The sequence below is a fragment of the Oryctolagus cuniculus genome, chromosome 11 (genome assembly GCF_964237555.1).
Source record: "Oryctolagus cuniculus chromosome 11, mOryCun1.1, whole genome shotgun sequence".
Taxonomy (NCBI): Eukaryota; Metazoa; Chordata; class Mammalia; order Lagomorpha; family Leporidae; genus Oryctolagus; species Oryctolagus cuniculus.
The window spans coordinates 29,229,420-29,246,705 of NC_091442.1; the positions used below are offsets into that span (position 1 = coordinate 29,229,420).

At 45.4% G+C, this 17,286-nt stretch overlaps 1 protein-coding gene and 1 non-coding gene across 6 annotated transcripts in view; both read left to right on the forward strand.

Moving 5' to 3' along the window:
* Positions 1-17,286, forward strand: part of PANK2 (pantothenate kinase 2) — a 33,020-nt gene that overhangs the window by 12,065 nt on the left and 3,669 nt on the right. For 2 of the 5 annotated variants that reach the window (XM_070052050.1, XM_017341757.3), the window contains exons 2-6: positions 932-1,785; positions 6,026-6,279; positions 7,927-8,103; positions 12,983-13,106; positions 14,642-14,767. In XM_070052050.1, the coding sequence (XP_069908151.1) occupies positions 1,654-1,785; positions 6,026-6,279; positions 7,927-8,103; positions 12,983-13,106; positions 14,642-14,767 (813 nt within the window). In that variant the 5' untranslated portion in view covers positions 932-1,653. Of the gene's footprint in view, positions 1-931; positions 1,786-6,025; positions 6,280-7,926; positions 8,104-12,982; positions 13,107-13,202; positions 13,362-14,641; positions 14,768-17,286 lie in introns of those variants that run through there. The other 3 variants (XM_051845271.2, XM_070052049.1, XM_051845270.2) reach the window with 2 other exon arrangements.
* Positions 13,552-13,611, forward strand: MIR103A-2 (microRNA mir-103a-2). The gene has a single exon (NR_162505.1). It is a non-coding gene; the product is annotated as a microRNA mir-103a-2 (primary transcript).

The following is a 17,286-nucleotide window of genomic DNA, read 5'->3' on the forward strand; positions in this document are numbered from 1 at the left end:
CAGGAGGAAGCACCTGGCTCCTGGCTTTGGATCAGCGCAGTGCGCCGGCCGTAGCAGCCGTTAGGGGAGTGAACCAATGGAAGGAAGACTTTTCTTTCTGTCTCTCTAACTCTGTCAAAAAAAAAAAAAAAAAAAAAAAAAAAAAAAAAAAAGTTCAATGAATCCCTATCTTCAGTAATTTCTGCAGTTTAGGGAGGAGGTGAAGGCATGTATGTCGTTTTCAGTCCATCTTGGTCCAATCTGCTTGAAGCCACTTACTTGGGGGTGGGGCACACAAGATTTGGGAACAGACATTAAACTCATCAAAACCTTTTCTTTTTAGTACATCTAGGTGTGTGCGTGTTTTAAATGCAACAGTAGGGTGTGTGTGTGTGTGTGTGTGTGTTTTAATTTGAAAGGCAGAACAAGGAAGAGTTCTTCTATCAGTTGGTTCACTTCCCAGATGTCCATAACAGTTGGGGCTGGGCCTGGCTGAAGCTTTTCAGAGAGAAACTGACCCCTGGAGCTCACATGTTCTGTGGGGTTTGGCATTCCTTCTCTCTAGTTCAGCTACTTATACCAGAGCTCTGAAGTCTCAATCCTTTGAGCTGATGAGAAGGATGCATATTTTTATTTCCAGTCTTTGTTTTTCAGCGTTGAGATTCACAAGTAGTTATTTAGTTATTTTAAGGTATCTGATAGTGCAGTTTTGGGCTTAGCTGTACAGGAACATTGAGTTGGTTCAATACTTTGATTTTTTTTTTTGATCTTTGTCCTAGTTTTTTTTATGACATACTTCCAAATTGGATAGAATCATTTCTTTTCCCCCAAACCTTTTTGTTCATCCCTGGGAAACCATAGGGTATGAAGTTTTTAAGTTGCTAATCTAGTATGTGTAAATTTAGCTTTCAGAAAAAAGTTGTTCTGACTTTTCTCTCTCTTCTCCATGTAGTCTTTCCATGGTTTGGCTTGGATATTGGTGGAACCCTGGTCAAGCTGGTTTATTTTGAACCCAAAGACATCACTGCTGAAGAAGAAGAGGAAGAAGTGGAAAGTCTTAAAAGCATTCGGAAGTACCTGACCTCCAATGTGGCGTATGGGTCCACGGGCATTCGGGACGTGCACTTGGAGCTGAAGGACCTGACTCTGTGCGGACGCAAAGGCAATCTGCACTTTATCCGCTTTCCCACTCATGACATGCCCGCTTTTATCCAAATGGGCAGAGATAAAAACTTCTCAAGTCTCCACACTGTCTTTTGTGCCACTGGAGGTGGAGCGTACAAATTTGAGCAGGATTTTCTCACAGTATGCATTTTTTTAGCTTATATACAATTTATGGTGATTTGGTGGTTAAAAATAATACCAACTGCAAGTGGTAGAATCATTTCCATCTCTAATGGAACTTGAATTTTCTTGAGTCAGATGAAGGTTAAATATAGTGATAGGAGTTAGCTGCCTGGAGTGTTGTGTAGTTTGCTTTTTGTCCAGTTTAGATATGTTGACCAGAGTCAGAACCTCTGAAAATAAGCATTTTTAGCATGAAAAAATAATGAATCTGTGATAAACGGAATAAGGAAGTATTTGAGAAACAAGATCATTAAATTATTTTTAAGAATTTGAGAGTGAGAGAAATAGAAATGAGAGTGAGCTCCCTTCCACTGGTTCACTCCCCAAATGCCCGCAGCCCAATCCAGGTCTCCCACGTGGGTGGCAGGAACCCAGTCACTTGGGCCATCACCACCGCCTCCCAGGGTCTGCATTAGCAGGAAGCTGGAATCAGGAGCCAGAGCCAGGAATCGAACCCAGGTACTCTGATGTGGGACATGGGTGTCCTAACCGGCGTCTTAACCTCTAGGCTAAATGCCCACCCCATCGTTAAATCTTGAACAATGAGATGGAAAAATAATTTTATGTCATAGAATTGTTTCCAGTGTCCACACAGTTTCTCTTGTCCCCTTTAGTTGTTTCTCGGCATGTTCACTAATCTACAGATAAGGACCTGGTCAAAACTGGGGTTTCTGGGCCTCAGGGCTGTATGAGATGACTGACAGCAGAGTCGTTCTCTCCCTGAATGCCTTCTGGTGTGTTTCTGCTGTACACTTGTTAACTGGACTCCCTGCCTTGTCTGGCCCCTAGGGGGAGTGCCATGGGCCCTTGCTTTTCCTTTCATTCAGTCAACACTGAGCAAGGCCTTGAGGGTAGGTCCTTTGAGGGTGGTTGTTTGGGTAGGTGGGAGGATTAATAAGTGACTTGGCCATGACCCTGACCTTCAGGGTACAGTACACATCTAAAATGGCTTCAGTGACTATGTTCTTTCTGACACTCTGAGAATGTTGGAGATTCTGCTTTTGTGCTCTACATGTCTTCCTTTTGTCACTTGTGTGCCCTTGTATGGTTTGTGGCCTTGTCTTGTGTCTGACTATTTTTGTAACTGGGCACAGTAATCAAACTATAGAACTGATGTGAGTTATTGAATAGAGTTTTACATTCTTTGGGGTTTTCTTGGTTTTCAGTGGTTTCTTTTCCACCAGTGAGTAAAAGGCGAGGTAGCAGGAGAGAAGGCTCTCCTCCTTCAGGGAAGCCTCTCAGTGGGTTTGGGATCATAACTGGCAGGTGAAGGGGACACCTCTCTCCAGGAGCCTGTAGAGGTGCCTTTTGGAACACATTTGGAAACCATTCAGGCTGTTCCCAGAAGTTCGGTGTTGTGTGGTAATCCAGAGACAGTGTGCAAAGTAGATTTTTATGCTTTTAGAATTGGTTCTTTGGCTGTTGGGGTTTCTTGTTTTTATGAATTAGTGCTGTCCCAAAAAACTATATGAAAAGGAAATGCCTGTCAATTCCTGTTGGTGCATTAGGAGTGACTAACAGTTAAAACGCATGAGAGAATATATATCTTTAAGATTTATTTATTTGAGGGCCGGCGCCGTGGCTCACTAGGCTAATCCTCCGCCTTGTGGCTTCGGCACACTGGGTTCTAGTCCCGGTCAGGGCGCCAGATTCTGTCCCGGTTGCCCCTCTTCCAGGCCAGCTCTCTGCTGTGGCCCGGGAGTGCAGTGGAGGATGGCCCAAGTCCTTGGGCCCTGCACCCCATGGGAGACCAGGATAAGTACCTGGCTCCTGCCATCGGATCAGCGTGGCGTGCTGGCCACGGCGGCCATTGGAGGGTGAACCAACGGCAAAGGAAGACCTTTCTCTCTGTCTCTCTCTCTCACTGTCCACTCTGCCTGTCAAAAAAAAAAAAAAAAAAAAAAAAAAGATTTATTTATTTGAAAGGCAGAGTTAGGGAGAAGGAGAGATAGAGGGAGAGATCTTCCACTGATTCACTGCCCAAATTGCTGCAATGACTGGGACTGTGTCAGGCCAAGGCCAAGAGCTTCTTCTTGGTCTCCCACATGGGTGCAGGGACTTCACTTGGGCTATCCTCTGCTGCATTCTCCCCAGCCACATTAGCAGGGAGCTGGATTGGAAGTGGAGCAGCTGGGGCTTGAACTGGCACTCATGTGGGATGTTGGCATTGAAGGCTGTGGCTCAGCTGGCTGTGCTACAGTGCCAGCCCCAGAGAATATATTTTAAACTTGCCGAGTTTACCTGGTTTCTTTGGTAAGGTGAATCATTTGCTTGTCTGTGCTGCACCTGCATGTTGACTTACTTGGGTTAGTGAAATTACCTATGGATTCAGGCATCTAAGTACAGTCGTGCATGACTGAACAGTGACAGAAGTGTCCTGAGAAAAGTTGAGTGATTTCATCACTGTGTGAACAGCATCGAGTATGCGGACTGAGGACTGCAGTGACTCTAGGAGAGACAACTGACTCAAACCCGGTGTCCATCACTGACTCTCGTTTGGCAGCACGTGACGATAGCAGCAAGGCTGATACGTATCAGGAGTAATAGCAGTAGGATGTTTTAGGATGACATGAATTAGGGGAAGGGTAAAAGGAGAAACTGATTTGATATATGTGTCAGAAAACTACTTGGATTCCAACAGGCCACTGTAAAGTAAATTGACCTAGAAGTAAATACTGAAGAAGTCTGCTTGATTGTTTGACTCTATCTTGTAATGAGGCAGTGGCCAGATGACACAAGGACAGTGATTAGTTTGGGTTTGGTCAGAGAAGTAACAATATTCTTAATGCTGAATGACTTATTAAGGATTAAGATTAATGAGGTTACGAACTTTTGCATCCCTCGCAGCGGATGGGAAGGAGATGAGTATAAATGTAATTAAACAGAAGCTGAGTTACATGGGGAGAGCTCGCCAGCTCTCTTGGTTGTAGACGGAGCCAGTGCTTTTGAGGGTGAGGCATCTGCACGTCTGTCACATATGTAAGCATTCAGGTGGGTTAGAAGTACAGAGTCAAATGCAGAAGGCCTTGCCTCTCCAGAGTTGCCTTTGTTAAAGGTTTTAAATTTCTCTGAATAACTGTAAGGGACATAATGTGTACATACATACCATGAGAGTTTAAGAATAGAAATAGGTAAATTGGTTGGTGCCGCAGGTCACTAGGCTAATCCTCCGCCTTGCGGCGCCGGCACACCGGGTTCTAGTCCCGGTCGGGGCGCCAGATTCTGTCCCGGTTGCCCCTCTTCCAGGCCAGCTCTCTGCTGTGGCCAGGGAGTGCAGTGGAGGATGGCCAAGTGCTTGGGCCCTGCACCCCATGGGAGACCAGGAGAAGCACGTGGCTCCTGCCTTCGGATCAGCGCAGTGCACCGGCCGTTGGAAGGTGAATCAACGGCAAAAGGAAGACCTTTCTCTGTCTCTCTGTCCACTCTGCCTGTCAAAAAAAAAAAAAAAAAAAAGTAAATTGTACAGAACGTTTTTTAAAGAAATCAATCTTCATCCGATGTTTTACTCCCCAAATGGCCATCTTGTGCTGTTTTCCCAGGTGCATTAGCAGGGAGCTGGATCGGAAGTGGAGCAGCTGGGAAACATGATATGGGATGTGGCACTGCAGAGGGTGGCTTTGCTACAGCGCCATAGCGCTGGCCTCTTTCTCCCCTTTTGACTAACACTTGCTGGATTTTTTCACACTTCAGTGCATACACATTCTTTTTTTTTTTTTTTTTTTTTAAGATTTTTTTTATTTGAAAGGCAGAGGGCAGAGTTACAAAGAGAGAGCAGGCTTTATTACTCCACAGTGTGAGCCCCTCCTTTTTTTTTTTTTTTTTTTTTTTTTTTTTTTTAAGATTTTGTTTATTTATTTGAGAGGTAAAGGGAGAGACAGAGGTCTTCCCTTCACTGGTTCACTCCCCACAGCGGCCAGAGCTGGGACGATCAGGAGACAGTTGCTTCTTTCACGTCTGCCACACGGGTGCAGGGGCTCAAGCACTTGGGCCATCATCTACTGCTCTCCCAGGCCACAGCAGAGAGCTGGATCAGAAGCAGAGCAGCTGGGACTAGAACCTGTGCCCATATGGGATGCCGGCGCCACAGGCAGAGGATTAATGTACTGTGCCTCTCTTCATTCTTAATTGTTTTGCAGTGCCCTATAATATGAATAATAATTTTCATTGTTCTCTATTTAAATAGCAGGAAGTTGATAAAAATAGTTTGAATTTTAATGCTTCTGGTCCATCTCCCCCATGACTGGAAGCATAGATAGTGAAAAATCTTACCTTCCAATTAGACACTTCCAGCCCTTGGGCTTCAGTTGTTAAAGTGTATCTTTTGATACTGCTCCACTGGCTTGAAGATGGTCTTTGGAAGGCAGATGTCACAGTCCTGTGGCTTGCCAGATGTGCCACCAGGTGCTGATAGGGCCACGCCTGCCTCACGGTGACCAGAGGGCTGGTTTCTGCCTGGCAGACTTCGCTGGCTGCTGCAGTGGTTTGTAAGTAGTGTGTGTGTGGGGCTGTGGGGTCAGGAGTCTGATCTGGGCAGCCCATCCCTGTTTGTTGTCCTTAGATCTGTTGTGTGAAGCATGTACGAATAATACAGCTCTGTGAGTGAGCTCTGGTGTGATGTTTAATGTAGAGGGGATGTCTTATTAAATGGAATCTTTATTTCGTTGGCTTGTTAAAAGTTCTGAAAAATTTGTCATTGCAGATAGGTGATCTTCAGCTTTGCAAACTGGATGAACTAGATTGCTTAATAAAAGGAATTTTGTACATTGACTCAGTTGGATTCAATGGACGGTCACAGTGCTATTACTTTGAAAACCCTGCTGATGCTGAAAAATGTCAGAAATTACCATTTGATCTGAAAAATCCATACCCTCTGCTTCTGGTGAACATTGGCTCAGGGGTTAGCATCTTAGCAGTATATTCCAAAGATAATTACAAGCGGGTCACAGGAACCAGGTAAGTGGTTTATGGGAAAGTCATTGCTTATTCTTAATATAACGAGCTAGCTGAGATTTCAAGTGCTGAATAGAACTATATATTCAAGAACCTGTTAACATTTTGTGAAAGAAAAGATTTTTCTGAGAGTATACAAATGTTGTCCCTCTTTGAAAATTCTGATTTCATGACTGACTTTCCTTAAATTGCTATTCAGTATTCTTCTCATGATTGCATTATTACATCAGACTCGTCCTGTAGTCCTTGCTCTCGGATAGTTTATGGTATGCATGTTAGGTATATCAAATAGCTAAAGTTACTGGGTAGCATCTATAAGAAGGAAAGGGAAAAGCTAAGCTTTGAAACTGTAGATTTTATGCATCTAACACACACACGTATGGCCAGGGGATGGCATGAGTTCTAGAAGTTGAGGGACTGGGGCTGGTGCTGTGGCGGAGCGGGTAAAGATGCCGCCTGCAGTGCCGGCATCCCATATGGGTGCCAGTTTGAGTCCCAGCTGCTCCACTTCTGATCCAGCTTCCTGCTATGGCCTGGGAAAGCAGAAGATGGCCCAAGTGCTTGGGACCCTGCACTCACATGGGAGACCCAGAAGAAACTCTTGGCTTTGGATTGGCACAGCTCCGGCTGTCACGGCCAATGGGGGAGTGAACCAGCGGATGGAAGACTTCTTCCTCCCTCCCTCCCTTCTCTCTGTGTAATTGACTTTCAAATAAATAAATCTTTAAAAAAAAAAAGTTGGAACTGATCAATGGAATAATGACTGGAGTAGGGTATTTTGAAAGGGAAGAATAGATGGATGAAGAATATGAATATGGTTTAAGGGTCAGAGGTTGCTTGAGGGGGGGAAAAAAGGGATCTGAAGATTAGGGTAAATGATTTTTTTTTTTTTTTTTTAATTTGAAAGGCAGAGTTAGAGAGGCAGAGAGAGAGGTCTTCCATCTGCTCGTTCACTCCCCAGATGGCTGCAACGGCTGGAGCTGGGCTGATCCAAAGCCAGGAGCTTCTTCAAGTCTCCCACGTGGGTGCAGGAGCCCAAGGACTTGGGCCATCTTCTGCTTTCCCAGGCCATAGCAGAGAGTTGGATCAGAAGTGGAGCAGCCAGGTCTCGAACTGGCACCCATATTGGATGCCGGCACTGCAGTCAGCTGATTTACCCACTAAGCCACAGCAGTGGCCCCAAATAAATGTTGTAATAGGTGTGAAAGAATGAGAGAGGTTAATTTTGTGGGTGAAGTGGAGGAGTCCAGCGTTGGGGAGCTGAAGACCCAGGGTGACAAGGTGCCTGGGTGCGAATGACTGGAATGGATTTCGTGGAGGGAAAGGGAGGGAGCCTGCATGACTCTAGTAGGGGTTTTGGGCTGTCTGTGCCCAAGGCTCTTCATACTCAGCAGGCACCCAGGCTGTACAGGGACGTGGGCAGGGAGTCGGGCCCTGCATTTTGCCACCTTGCTTGTTGGCGCACATGAGTCTGTCTTCAGGGCATATATCAGGTAACTATCTTTATATAATTTTTGCAGACTTGTTTGCTCCTGGTGGCATCTTTGTCGTTGGGTTGGATTGATATGATTTGGGGTTCATAAATGTTACCTTCATATTTCTGTATTTTAAAATGTTACAGAATACTGTGGTGTTTGTTTTTAATCACAGTCTTGGAGGAGGAACTTTCTTTGGTCTCTGCTGTCTTCTTACTGGCTGTACCACTTTTGAAGAAGCTCTTGAAATGGCATCCCGCGGAGATAGCACCAAAGTGGATAAGCTAGTACGAGACATTTATGGAGGGGACTACGAGAGGTTTGGACTGCCAGGCTGGGCTGTGGCTTCGAGGTAAGGGTGTGTGTATGTGTAAATACAAGACTAAAATATTGGGCTTATCATTTTTCTTTTAAACTGTTTTATTGAGGTAGAATTTACATACTATAAAGTCGTTTGTTTAAAGTATCCAATTTAGTGGTTTCTAGTGTATTTACAGAATTTTGCGGTTATCACCATAACCCAATTCCAGAACATTTTTGCCATCCTAAAAGGAAACCTTGCAGCATCTTAGCAGCTGCTGCGCATTGCTCCATCCCTAGCCCTGGCAAACACCATTCTACTTTCTGTCTCTGTAGGTTTGCATGTTATGAATATTTCATATAAATGTTTTATATATAAATATTTTCATATAAACATATAAATAGTAGGCTTAAGCAAGTTCATAGAAAACTTGCATACAAATTAAAAAAAAAAATTAGATGTCCCGTCCACTGGTTTACTCTTAGGGCCTAGGAGCCAGGAACCCAATCCAGATCTCCTACATGGGTGGCAGGGACTGAACTACTTAATTAATTACTTTTTATTTTGCTTGAAAGTCCGAGAAAACCAAAGATGATCTAGCCACTTGATCGCTCCCCAGGTGCCTACAATAGCTGAGGCTGGGCCAGGTTGAAGCCAGGAGCCCAAAATTCAACCTGGGTCTTCTATGTGGATGGCTGGGATCCAAGTAGTTAAGCCATTGTTTACTGCCTTCCCAGGGTGCACAGTAGTGGGAAGCTGGATTTGGAAGCAGAGCTGGGACTTGAACCTAGACACTGATCTGGGATGCAGGTTCCTAGGTGGTGCCATCTTTACCACTGTGTCAGATGCCTGCTCTTGTCTATGCTGGTCCATTCCTTGAAGGCCCTCAAGGGCTAAGGGCTTAGGGCTTGGCTATGCCTGAAGCTGGCAGTTCAATCCAGGTGTCCCATGTAGGTGGCAGGAATCCAATTACTTGAGCCTCCCAGGGTCTACCTTAGCAAGAAGCAGGAGCCAAAGAGATAGAGCCAGGAAATGAATGCAGGTACTCCAGTGTGGGACGTGGGCATCCTAACATCTAGGCTACATACTTTTCTTGGCTAATTTTTTAGGTGGAGTGACTTTATTAGTGGGTGGCAAGAGTCCTCTTATCAGCTGTGTAACTTGTAAATATCTTCTCCTGTTCTGTTGGGTGCCTACAACTTCCTTCATGGATGATTTTGTAGCGTACAGGTTTTTAATTTTGATGAAGTCCATTTTTCTTTTAGCACTTTTTCTTGAAGACTTATTTATTTGAAAGGCAGGGTTACAGAGAAGCAGAGAAAGAGAGCGAGTGAGCGCAGAGTGAGGTCTTCCATCTGCTGGTTCACTTCCCAGATAGCTGCAATGGCCAGAGCTGTGCCAATATGGAGCCAGGAGCAGCTTCTGGGTCTCCCATGAGGAGCCAGTGCTACGGCACAGCGAGTAAAGCCACCGCCTGCAGTGCTCAGCATCCCATATGGGCACCAGTTTAGGTCCCGGCCGCTGTTCTTCTGATGCAGCTCTCTGCTATGGCCTGAGAAAGCAGTAGAAGATGGCCCAAGTGCTTGGCCCCTGCACCTGCATTGGAGACCAGGAGGAAGCTCCTGGCTCCTGGCTTTGGATCGGCGCAGCTCCGACCATTGTAGCCATTTGGGGAGTGAACTGGTGGGTGGAAGACCTCTCTCTCTCTCTCTCTCTCTCTTGCTAACTCTACCTCTCAAAATCTTCAAAAAAAAAAATAACTCAGTCCAGGTCTCCTATGTGGCTGGCAGGAACCCAGTGCCCTGAGCCATCACGGCTGCTTCCCAGAGGCTGCAGTAGCAGGTTGCTGGAGTCAGAGCCTGCGTGGGCGTCAGTCTCAGCCACTCTGCCCACGTGGCTCTCCTCCATGAACTTGTTGAGGTACCCTCATAAATAAATCATTGTTTAAGATCATGACTGTACTTCTCTATTTTCTTAAGTTTTATTGCTTTTGCTCTTAATATTTAGGTCTGTGACCTACTTTGAGTTAGTTTTTGGTTATAGGGTGAGGTAGAGGTCCAACTTTATTTTGCCTGTAGGTATCTACCAGTTGCCTAGTACTGTTTGTTGAGGAGTGTTTTTTCCCTATCAAATTATCTTGGTTCCTTTATCAAAACTCTTCAGTTATTTTTTTTCTTTTTTTAAGATTTATTTGTTTGAAAGGCAGAGGGGCAGAGACAGAGAGAGAGGTCTTCCATCCTCTGGTTTGCTCCCCAGATGGCCACAACAGCCGGAGCTGTGCTGATCCGGAGCCAGGAGCTTCTTCCAGGTCTTCCATGTGGCTGCAGGTGCTCAAGGACTTGGTTCACCTTTTGTTGCTTTCCCAGGCTGTAGCAGAGAGTGGGACTGGAAGTGGAGCAGCTGGGACTCAAACTAGCGCCCACATGAGATGCTGGCACTGCAGGCCATGGCTTTACCTGCTACATCACAGCGCCGGCCCTATGAGTTTTAAAATAGGGAAGTCCGAGGCCTCCAACACGTTCTCCCTGTTAAAGATTGTTAAAAGATGAATTTTCGGGGCTGGCGTTGTGGTACAGCAGGTTAATGCCCTGGCCTGAAGCACTGGCATCCCATATGGGTGCCAGTTCTAGTCTTGACTGCTCCTCTTCTGATCCAGCTCTCTGCTATGGCCTGGGAAAGCAGTAGAGGATGGCCCAAGTCCGTAGGCCCCTGCACCCACGTGGGAGACCCGGAAGAAGCTCCTGGCTTCGGATTGGTGCAGCTCTGGCTGTTGCGGCCATCTGGGGAGTGAACCAGTGGATGGAAGACCCCTCTCTCTGTCTCTACCTCTCTGTAACTCTGTCTTTCAAATAAATTAAAATAAATCTTAAAACAGGTTGGCGATGTCTGCAGAAAAGACAGCTTGAAGGGCTGGCATTGTGGCGTATCGGGTAAAGCTGCCACCAGTGGTGCCCATATGCCCAATGGGTCCTGATTTTGCTCCCAGCTGCTCCACTTCTGATCCAGCTCCTGGGAAAGCAGTGGAAGATGGCCCAAGTCCTTGGGCCCCTGCGCCTATGTGGAAGACCTGGAAGAAGCTCCTGGCTGTCGTGGCCATTTGGGGAATGGACCAGTGGATGGAGCATCTGTTTCTTCCTCTCAGTAACTGTGCCTTTCAAATAAATAAAAATAATTTTTTTTTAAAGTCAGCTGGGATTTTTACTAGGTAGTCTGTGGAATTTGTTGGCCAGTTGGGGGAATATTGCCATTCTAACAGTGTCAAGTCTTCTGATTTGGGAAGATGAAGTATCCTTTGTTTATAGCTTTTCTTTTTTCTTTTTATTTATTTGATAGAGAGACAGAGATTCCTTCTATTAGTTCACCCCCAAATGGCCGCTACAGCCGGAGCTGTGCTGATCAGGAGCCAGGTGCTTCCTCCTGGTCTCCCATGCTGGTGTGGGACCCAAGCTCTTGGTCCACCCTCCACTGCCTTCCCGGGCCACAGCAGAGAGCTGGAGTGGAAGAGGAGCAACCGGGACTAGAACCTGGCGCCCATATGGGATGCCGGCGCCACAGGCAGAGGATTAACCAAGTGAGCCATGGTGCTGGCCCCATAGCTTTGCTTTTTTCAACAGTGGTTTTACATTTCAGGATATAAGTGTTACACTACTTTTGTTAAATATATTTCTAAGTGTGTTTTCTTTTTGATGCTGTTATAAATGGAATTTTCTTTAAGTGCTTATTTGTCCATTTTAGGCATTTTTAAAGATCAGTTTATTTGAAAGGCAGAGTTAACAGAAGAGTGAGATCTTCCATCTCCTGGTTCACTCAGCAAATGGCCAGAGGTTGGCTGACCCTAAGCCAGAAGCCAGGATCTTCTAGGTCTCCTTCATTGGTGCAGGGGCCCAAGCACTCAGGCCATCCTCTGCTGCCTTCCTAGGTACACCAGCAGGGAGCTGGACTGGAAGTGCAGCAGCTGGACCTTGAGCTGGAGCCCATATGGGATGCAGGTGCCACAGACAGTGGCTTTAACTGCTGTGCCACAGTGCTGGCCCCTAGACATTTTTTTAAAAAGGTTTTTTATTTATTTGAAAGGCAGAGTTAGGAGGAGAGAGAGATTGTCCATCCATTGTTTCACTCCCCAAGTGGCCACAATGACCAGGGCTGGGCCAGGCTGAAGCCAGGAACCTGGAGCTTCTTTCGGGTTTCCCACATTGGTACAGGGTCCAAAGCACTTGGGCTATCTTCTGCTTTCTCAGGTGCATTAGCAGGGAGCTGGATCTAAAGTGGAGCAGCTGGGTCTCAAACCAGTGCCCACGTGGAATGCGGCATCACAGGTGGAGGTTTAACTTGTTACACCATAATGCTGGCCCCAATTTTAGGCATTCAGTAAATACAGATGTAAATTTTGCGATTGCAGCATTTGCTCAGTGGTCATCACTTCCTGTTCTGATTGGTTGGGTTTGGGCCACAGTTCTGCTGGTGAAGTACTTTATATTCTAGAGAAGTCTAAAATGCCTAAGTTTACTCTGTCTGCACTTTGCTTTGCTCTGGTGGGGCAGTTTAAAAAATAGATGTGAATGTGACCGTCAGAGTAGAATAGCTGGGCTGGCCAATTAGGACTTGTTGATTGTCTTTTTTTGAACCATCTCTGGTTGCTGTGGGCGCACTGGTGCCCTCCAGTGGATCTGAGGAGATCCTAACTGAAGGTGCAGTGTCTGGCATCAAGACTGGATTGCATTAGAAGCCACAGGGAAAAGTGTTTGCTCTTGGAGGATGCTTGAGGGCTGTATTTTAAGTTGCGTTCTCTTTGAGCAGATGCTCCATTGTTGTGATCTTTTGGAGATGAGAACAATGTTGTCCTAAGAGCCAGTTTTATCTCAGTAAAGTAACATCAGGTTCCTTCAGTCTGTGTTCCTTTTGGTAAGATGTCTTGTATTTCCCATTGCAGCTTTGGAAACATGATGAGCAAGGAGAAGCGAGAGGCTGTCACTAAAGAGGACCTCGCCAGAGCGACTCTGATCACCATCACCAACAACATTGGCTCCATAGCGAGAATGTGTGCCCTTAATGAAGTAAGGGGACATGAGTTTCTTTAGTTGCTCTAAGGAAAATCCTGAACTTACTGAGGGGCCTCCATGTCACGTGATGTCTTAACTTCTCCCTTCCAGAACAGTGCCTACATAGTCCTATGAGGTGGGGTTTGTTTAAGGTGAGGTTAAAACTGCAAATGCAGATTAATGTTACTGTTTTGTTTAACTGAAGACGAGCACTGCTGCTACATGGAGTAAAACGGCATCTTTAGGGGAGAAAGCGGAGGATGGTAGTCAGTGTTCCAGGTGGGGACACTTGGGGGCGATGATGGAAGGCGCTGCTGAGTCCAGACTCCGTGCTCATCGCGAACTCTTAGATGCCTTGGGAAGGAATCCAGAGGAAGGCACTGCAGCTGGGAGAAGACCGAGCCGGCGAGGAGTGGCCGCCCTGACCCCCCACCTCAGCAGACTGCGTCTTCGTGCTTTCAGCTTCTTTACAGTGCTGCCTTGTAGCATTCAGGTCAAGCAGCATTGTACAGGGCTATGAAAGAACCAAGAACGCGCCCGGGGGAAGGGTCTGAGCTTTGCGGCTTGTCCTTGCTTACACATTTGTGTTTCAGTTATTCTTTAAGTAGGAAATACGGGCCTGTGGCTTAAAAATGATGCCTCAGAAGGCACAAAAGGATTTGTGTCACTTTTATTTAAAGCAATACTGTATCAATATCTAATCATTAAAAACAACATCTGAGTATTATAACACTTTCTTACTGCACGTTCCCTCTTGCGCTTACGTATTTTAGGAGGTTTTAGTTGGTAAACATAGCATTTTATGGTTTTTGCATAAATGTTATGTTTCATAATGGTATATTCGACCAGTTCTTTTGTATCACAGATCATTCAGCTGGGCATTTGGTTGCTTGCCGAGGATACTCTGCGTTCAGTGTTTGAAGTGAATTTTAAACTTGATTTGAGGCTTACCCAGGAGTGAGATTTCTGGTCTAAAGATGACCTGCGTATGAATCTCAGGATGTGCTGACTGCCAGGGTGCTTTGTGTGAGGGCTGTACCAGTGTAGATATCAGTAGCTGTGAATGAATGGATCAGTTTTATTGCAGCTGTCCTCATGTTGGGGGTGGGATGTCAGGTATGCCCCTCCCCCCAAAATTCTTGCTGATTTAATCAGCCTACGGTTTTACTTTCTTTGGTCACTAGTGAAGTTGAAACTTTTTCCACTTAATATTTCTTTTGTAATATTCCCATTTGTGTCACTTTCCCTTCTTTGAATTGAGGTCTTAATATTTTTTACTTATCTGTATAAAATACTTTAATAGTTGTTGTCTCATATTTAATACAAATGTTTTCCCTAATCTGTTTTCTTCTCCTGTAACATTTTCTGGTACGCTTTGCAGTGGGTCCAGAGTTGTCTGGGGATCAAATTTAAGTAGCCCTGGACCAACTGGATTAAGTTTGATCAGCAAATTCCTGCTGAAAACTCTTAACATGGTGCTCTGTTTGGGGTAGCGTTTATGAGGAAACAACTTAAGGTGAAAACTAATTACCTTTTTTTGATGTGCTCAGAACATTAACCAGGTGGTATTTGTTGGAAATTTCTTGAGAATTAACACGATCGCCATGCGGCTTTTGGCATATGCTTTGGATTATTGGTCCAAGGGGCAGTTGAAAGCACTATTTTCGGAACATGAGGTAAGCTGACTTGTTTCATGTGATGGTACAATACACAAAGGGTACAGAGGGGAAATGGGCGGCAATGTTTTTTTTTTTTTTAATGATTGTATTAACATTAATTGTAATGTTTTAAAGTTATTTATTTTTGAAAAATTAAGTTACTTAAAAGGCAGAAAGACAGATCTCCCATCTGTTGCTTCACAAAGCCAAAGCTGGGCCAGCAACTGGGTCTTCCTCCTAGCAGGCAGGGAGCCAACTCGTGGGTAGTCACCCACTGCCTCTCGGGATGTGCATTAGCGAGAAGCTGGAAATGGGAGCAGGTGTGGGGCTTGAACCCCGGCGCTCTGTGGGAGGGACGCAGGTGTCCTAAGTAGTGCCGTAACTGCTGCAGCAGATACCCACCCCTGAAAGCTGTTTTTTACCTGGTAAATGCTTTATAGGTTTTTTGGTTAATTTACCTGTATATGTAAACGATTTTAAGAAAAAAATCTTGATGAACATGACTCCACTTCTCATGCTGTAATCTCTGAATTTGTTTTTCTCATCGCTTAGACTCAGTGCAGTTACTCTGGGTTCTAGTTTTTAAACTTTCTTATGGCAGTTTTATGTACTGGTATATATAACTCACGTGGCATTTAAGATGTGTGTTCTAAAAATGGATAGTAAAAAACATTCCCATCAAGAACTATACTGTCATATATATAGTTGCTTAGATGCAGGTAAGCTAGAAATGACAGAAAAGAATCGTCTTTGTTGCACTTGATATCCTCTTTTGGAAAGTATCTTGTCCTGTTTTGGCCACAAAAATGGAACCAGAGCTCTATTCTATCCCTTGATTCCTGGGCAGTTGAACTGTTTCTGTTGCTGGGTTTTAGTTGTGTTACCATGAACATTTTTCACAATTGTGTGTGCCTGTTTACTCTAGCAGTTTATATAAATTGACAGAAATCAAAGTAGGATTTGAAATGCTGTAAATAGAAATTATTTTCCTTTAATTGCTTTGCTCTTCCTTTTAAATTGCTGAAGTTTAGTTAAAATCCAGAATATAATTTTCCCATATCAGAAAGCTTGAAGTTTAACACATCTAATTTTGTTCCTTTTCATGTTGCTATACAAGTAAATCAGTACTTATATTTACCACTGTTTCTTACAATTCATAATCTTGATATATCTTGCTTTTTGTGATCTTTGATCTGTTTTGCTTTAAATTAGAATATAAACTTGTCTATGCCGGCGCCGCGGCTCACTAGGCTAATCCTCTGCCTTGCGGCGCCGGCACACCGGGTTCTAGTCCCGGTCAGGGCGCCGGATTCTGTCCCGGTTGCCCCTCTTCCAGGCCAGCTCTCTGCTGTGGCCAGGGAGTGCAGTGGAGGATGGCCCAAGTGCTTGGGCCCTGCACCCCATGGGAGACCAGGAGAAGCACCTGGCTCCTGCCATCGGATCAGCGTGGTGCGCCGGCCACAGCACACCGGCCGCGGCGGCCATTGGAGGGTGAACCATCGGCGAAGGAGGACCTTTCTCTCTCTCACTGTCCACTCTCCCTGTCAAAAAAAAATATATATATATATATAAACTTGTCTAACTTCCTGGTTAATTCCTGCCTTTTGTTGAACATTTTCCTAGATAGAACATGGAGATTAGTTTTCTTACATTTACCTTGGTTTTTCAAGTTTGTGTCTTCATACTGTATTAGATATAAACCCTTTATGAATTTTTTTTCCAAAAGATTTATTTACTTGAAAGCAGAGTTACAGAGAGACAGAGTTTCCATCCGCTGCTTCACTCCCCAAATGGCCGCAACGGTCAGGGCTGTGCTAGGCAGAAGCTGGGAGCTTTGGGTCTCCGTGGGTACAGGGGCCCGAGCTCCTGGGCCATCTTCTGCCACCCCCCCACCCCCCCCCACCCCCATTAGCAGAGAGCTGGATTTGAAGTGGAGCAGCTGGGACTGGAACCAGCACCACAGGTGGCTTTACCTGCTACTCCAAGGCCGGCCCTGAGGTTTTTTTTTATGTAAATGTTTTGTCATTTTTATTGCAGCTGACTTCATTTTCCCCCTTGGTAGCACTGCTGGGCCTTCCCCGCATTTTCCATTTGAACTGAAGCCTCTGACTGCAGTGCTGATCCCCACTGTGGACTCACGTAGCTGCTTGTGCTGCCCGGTGGAGTCCAGCTGCTGCTGGGAAGGCTTCACGCAGGTGCTTCTCAGGTCTTTGTCTCTCAGCAGAGCACCTGGTAGCGTGGAACAAGCTGGCTTTGTCTGTACTTGATAGTAGGGGCTGGGTCCTCAGTGGAACTCGAGCTCATGGGTAGTGCTCTCATTTTTTTATTATGAAGTAAAACACAGAGAAAGTGACAGGACAAAATTGATAGCTGTTAACAAAACAAGCTCCCTTGTGTCTGTCCTCTGGCTGGGGCTGGCTCAGCTGTGTCACTGCTGGATTTCTGGCCTTCTAACAGAGTGGTGTGGCTACTTTTTTTTTTTTTTTAAACAAGAGAAATAGGATGACAGGGCAGGCTTCAGCCTTGTTTGGTCACTT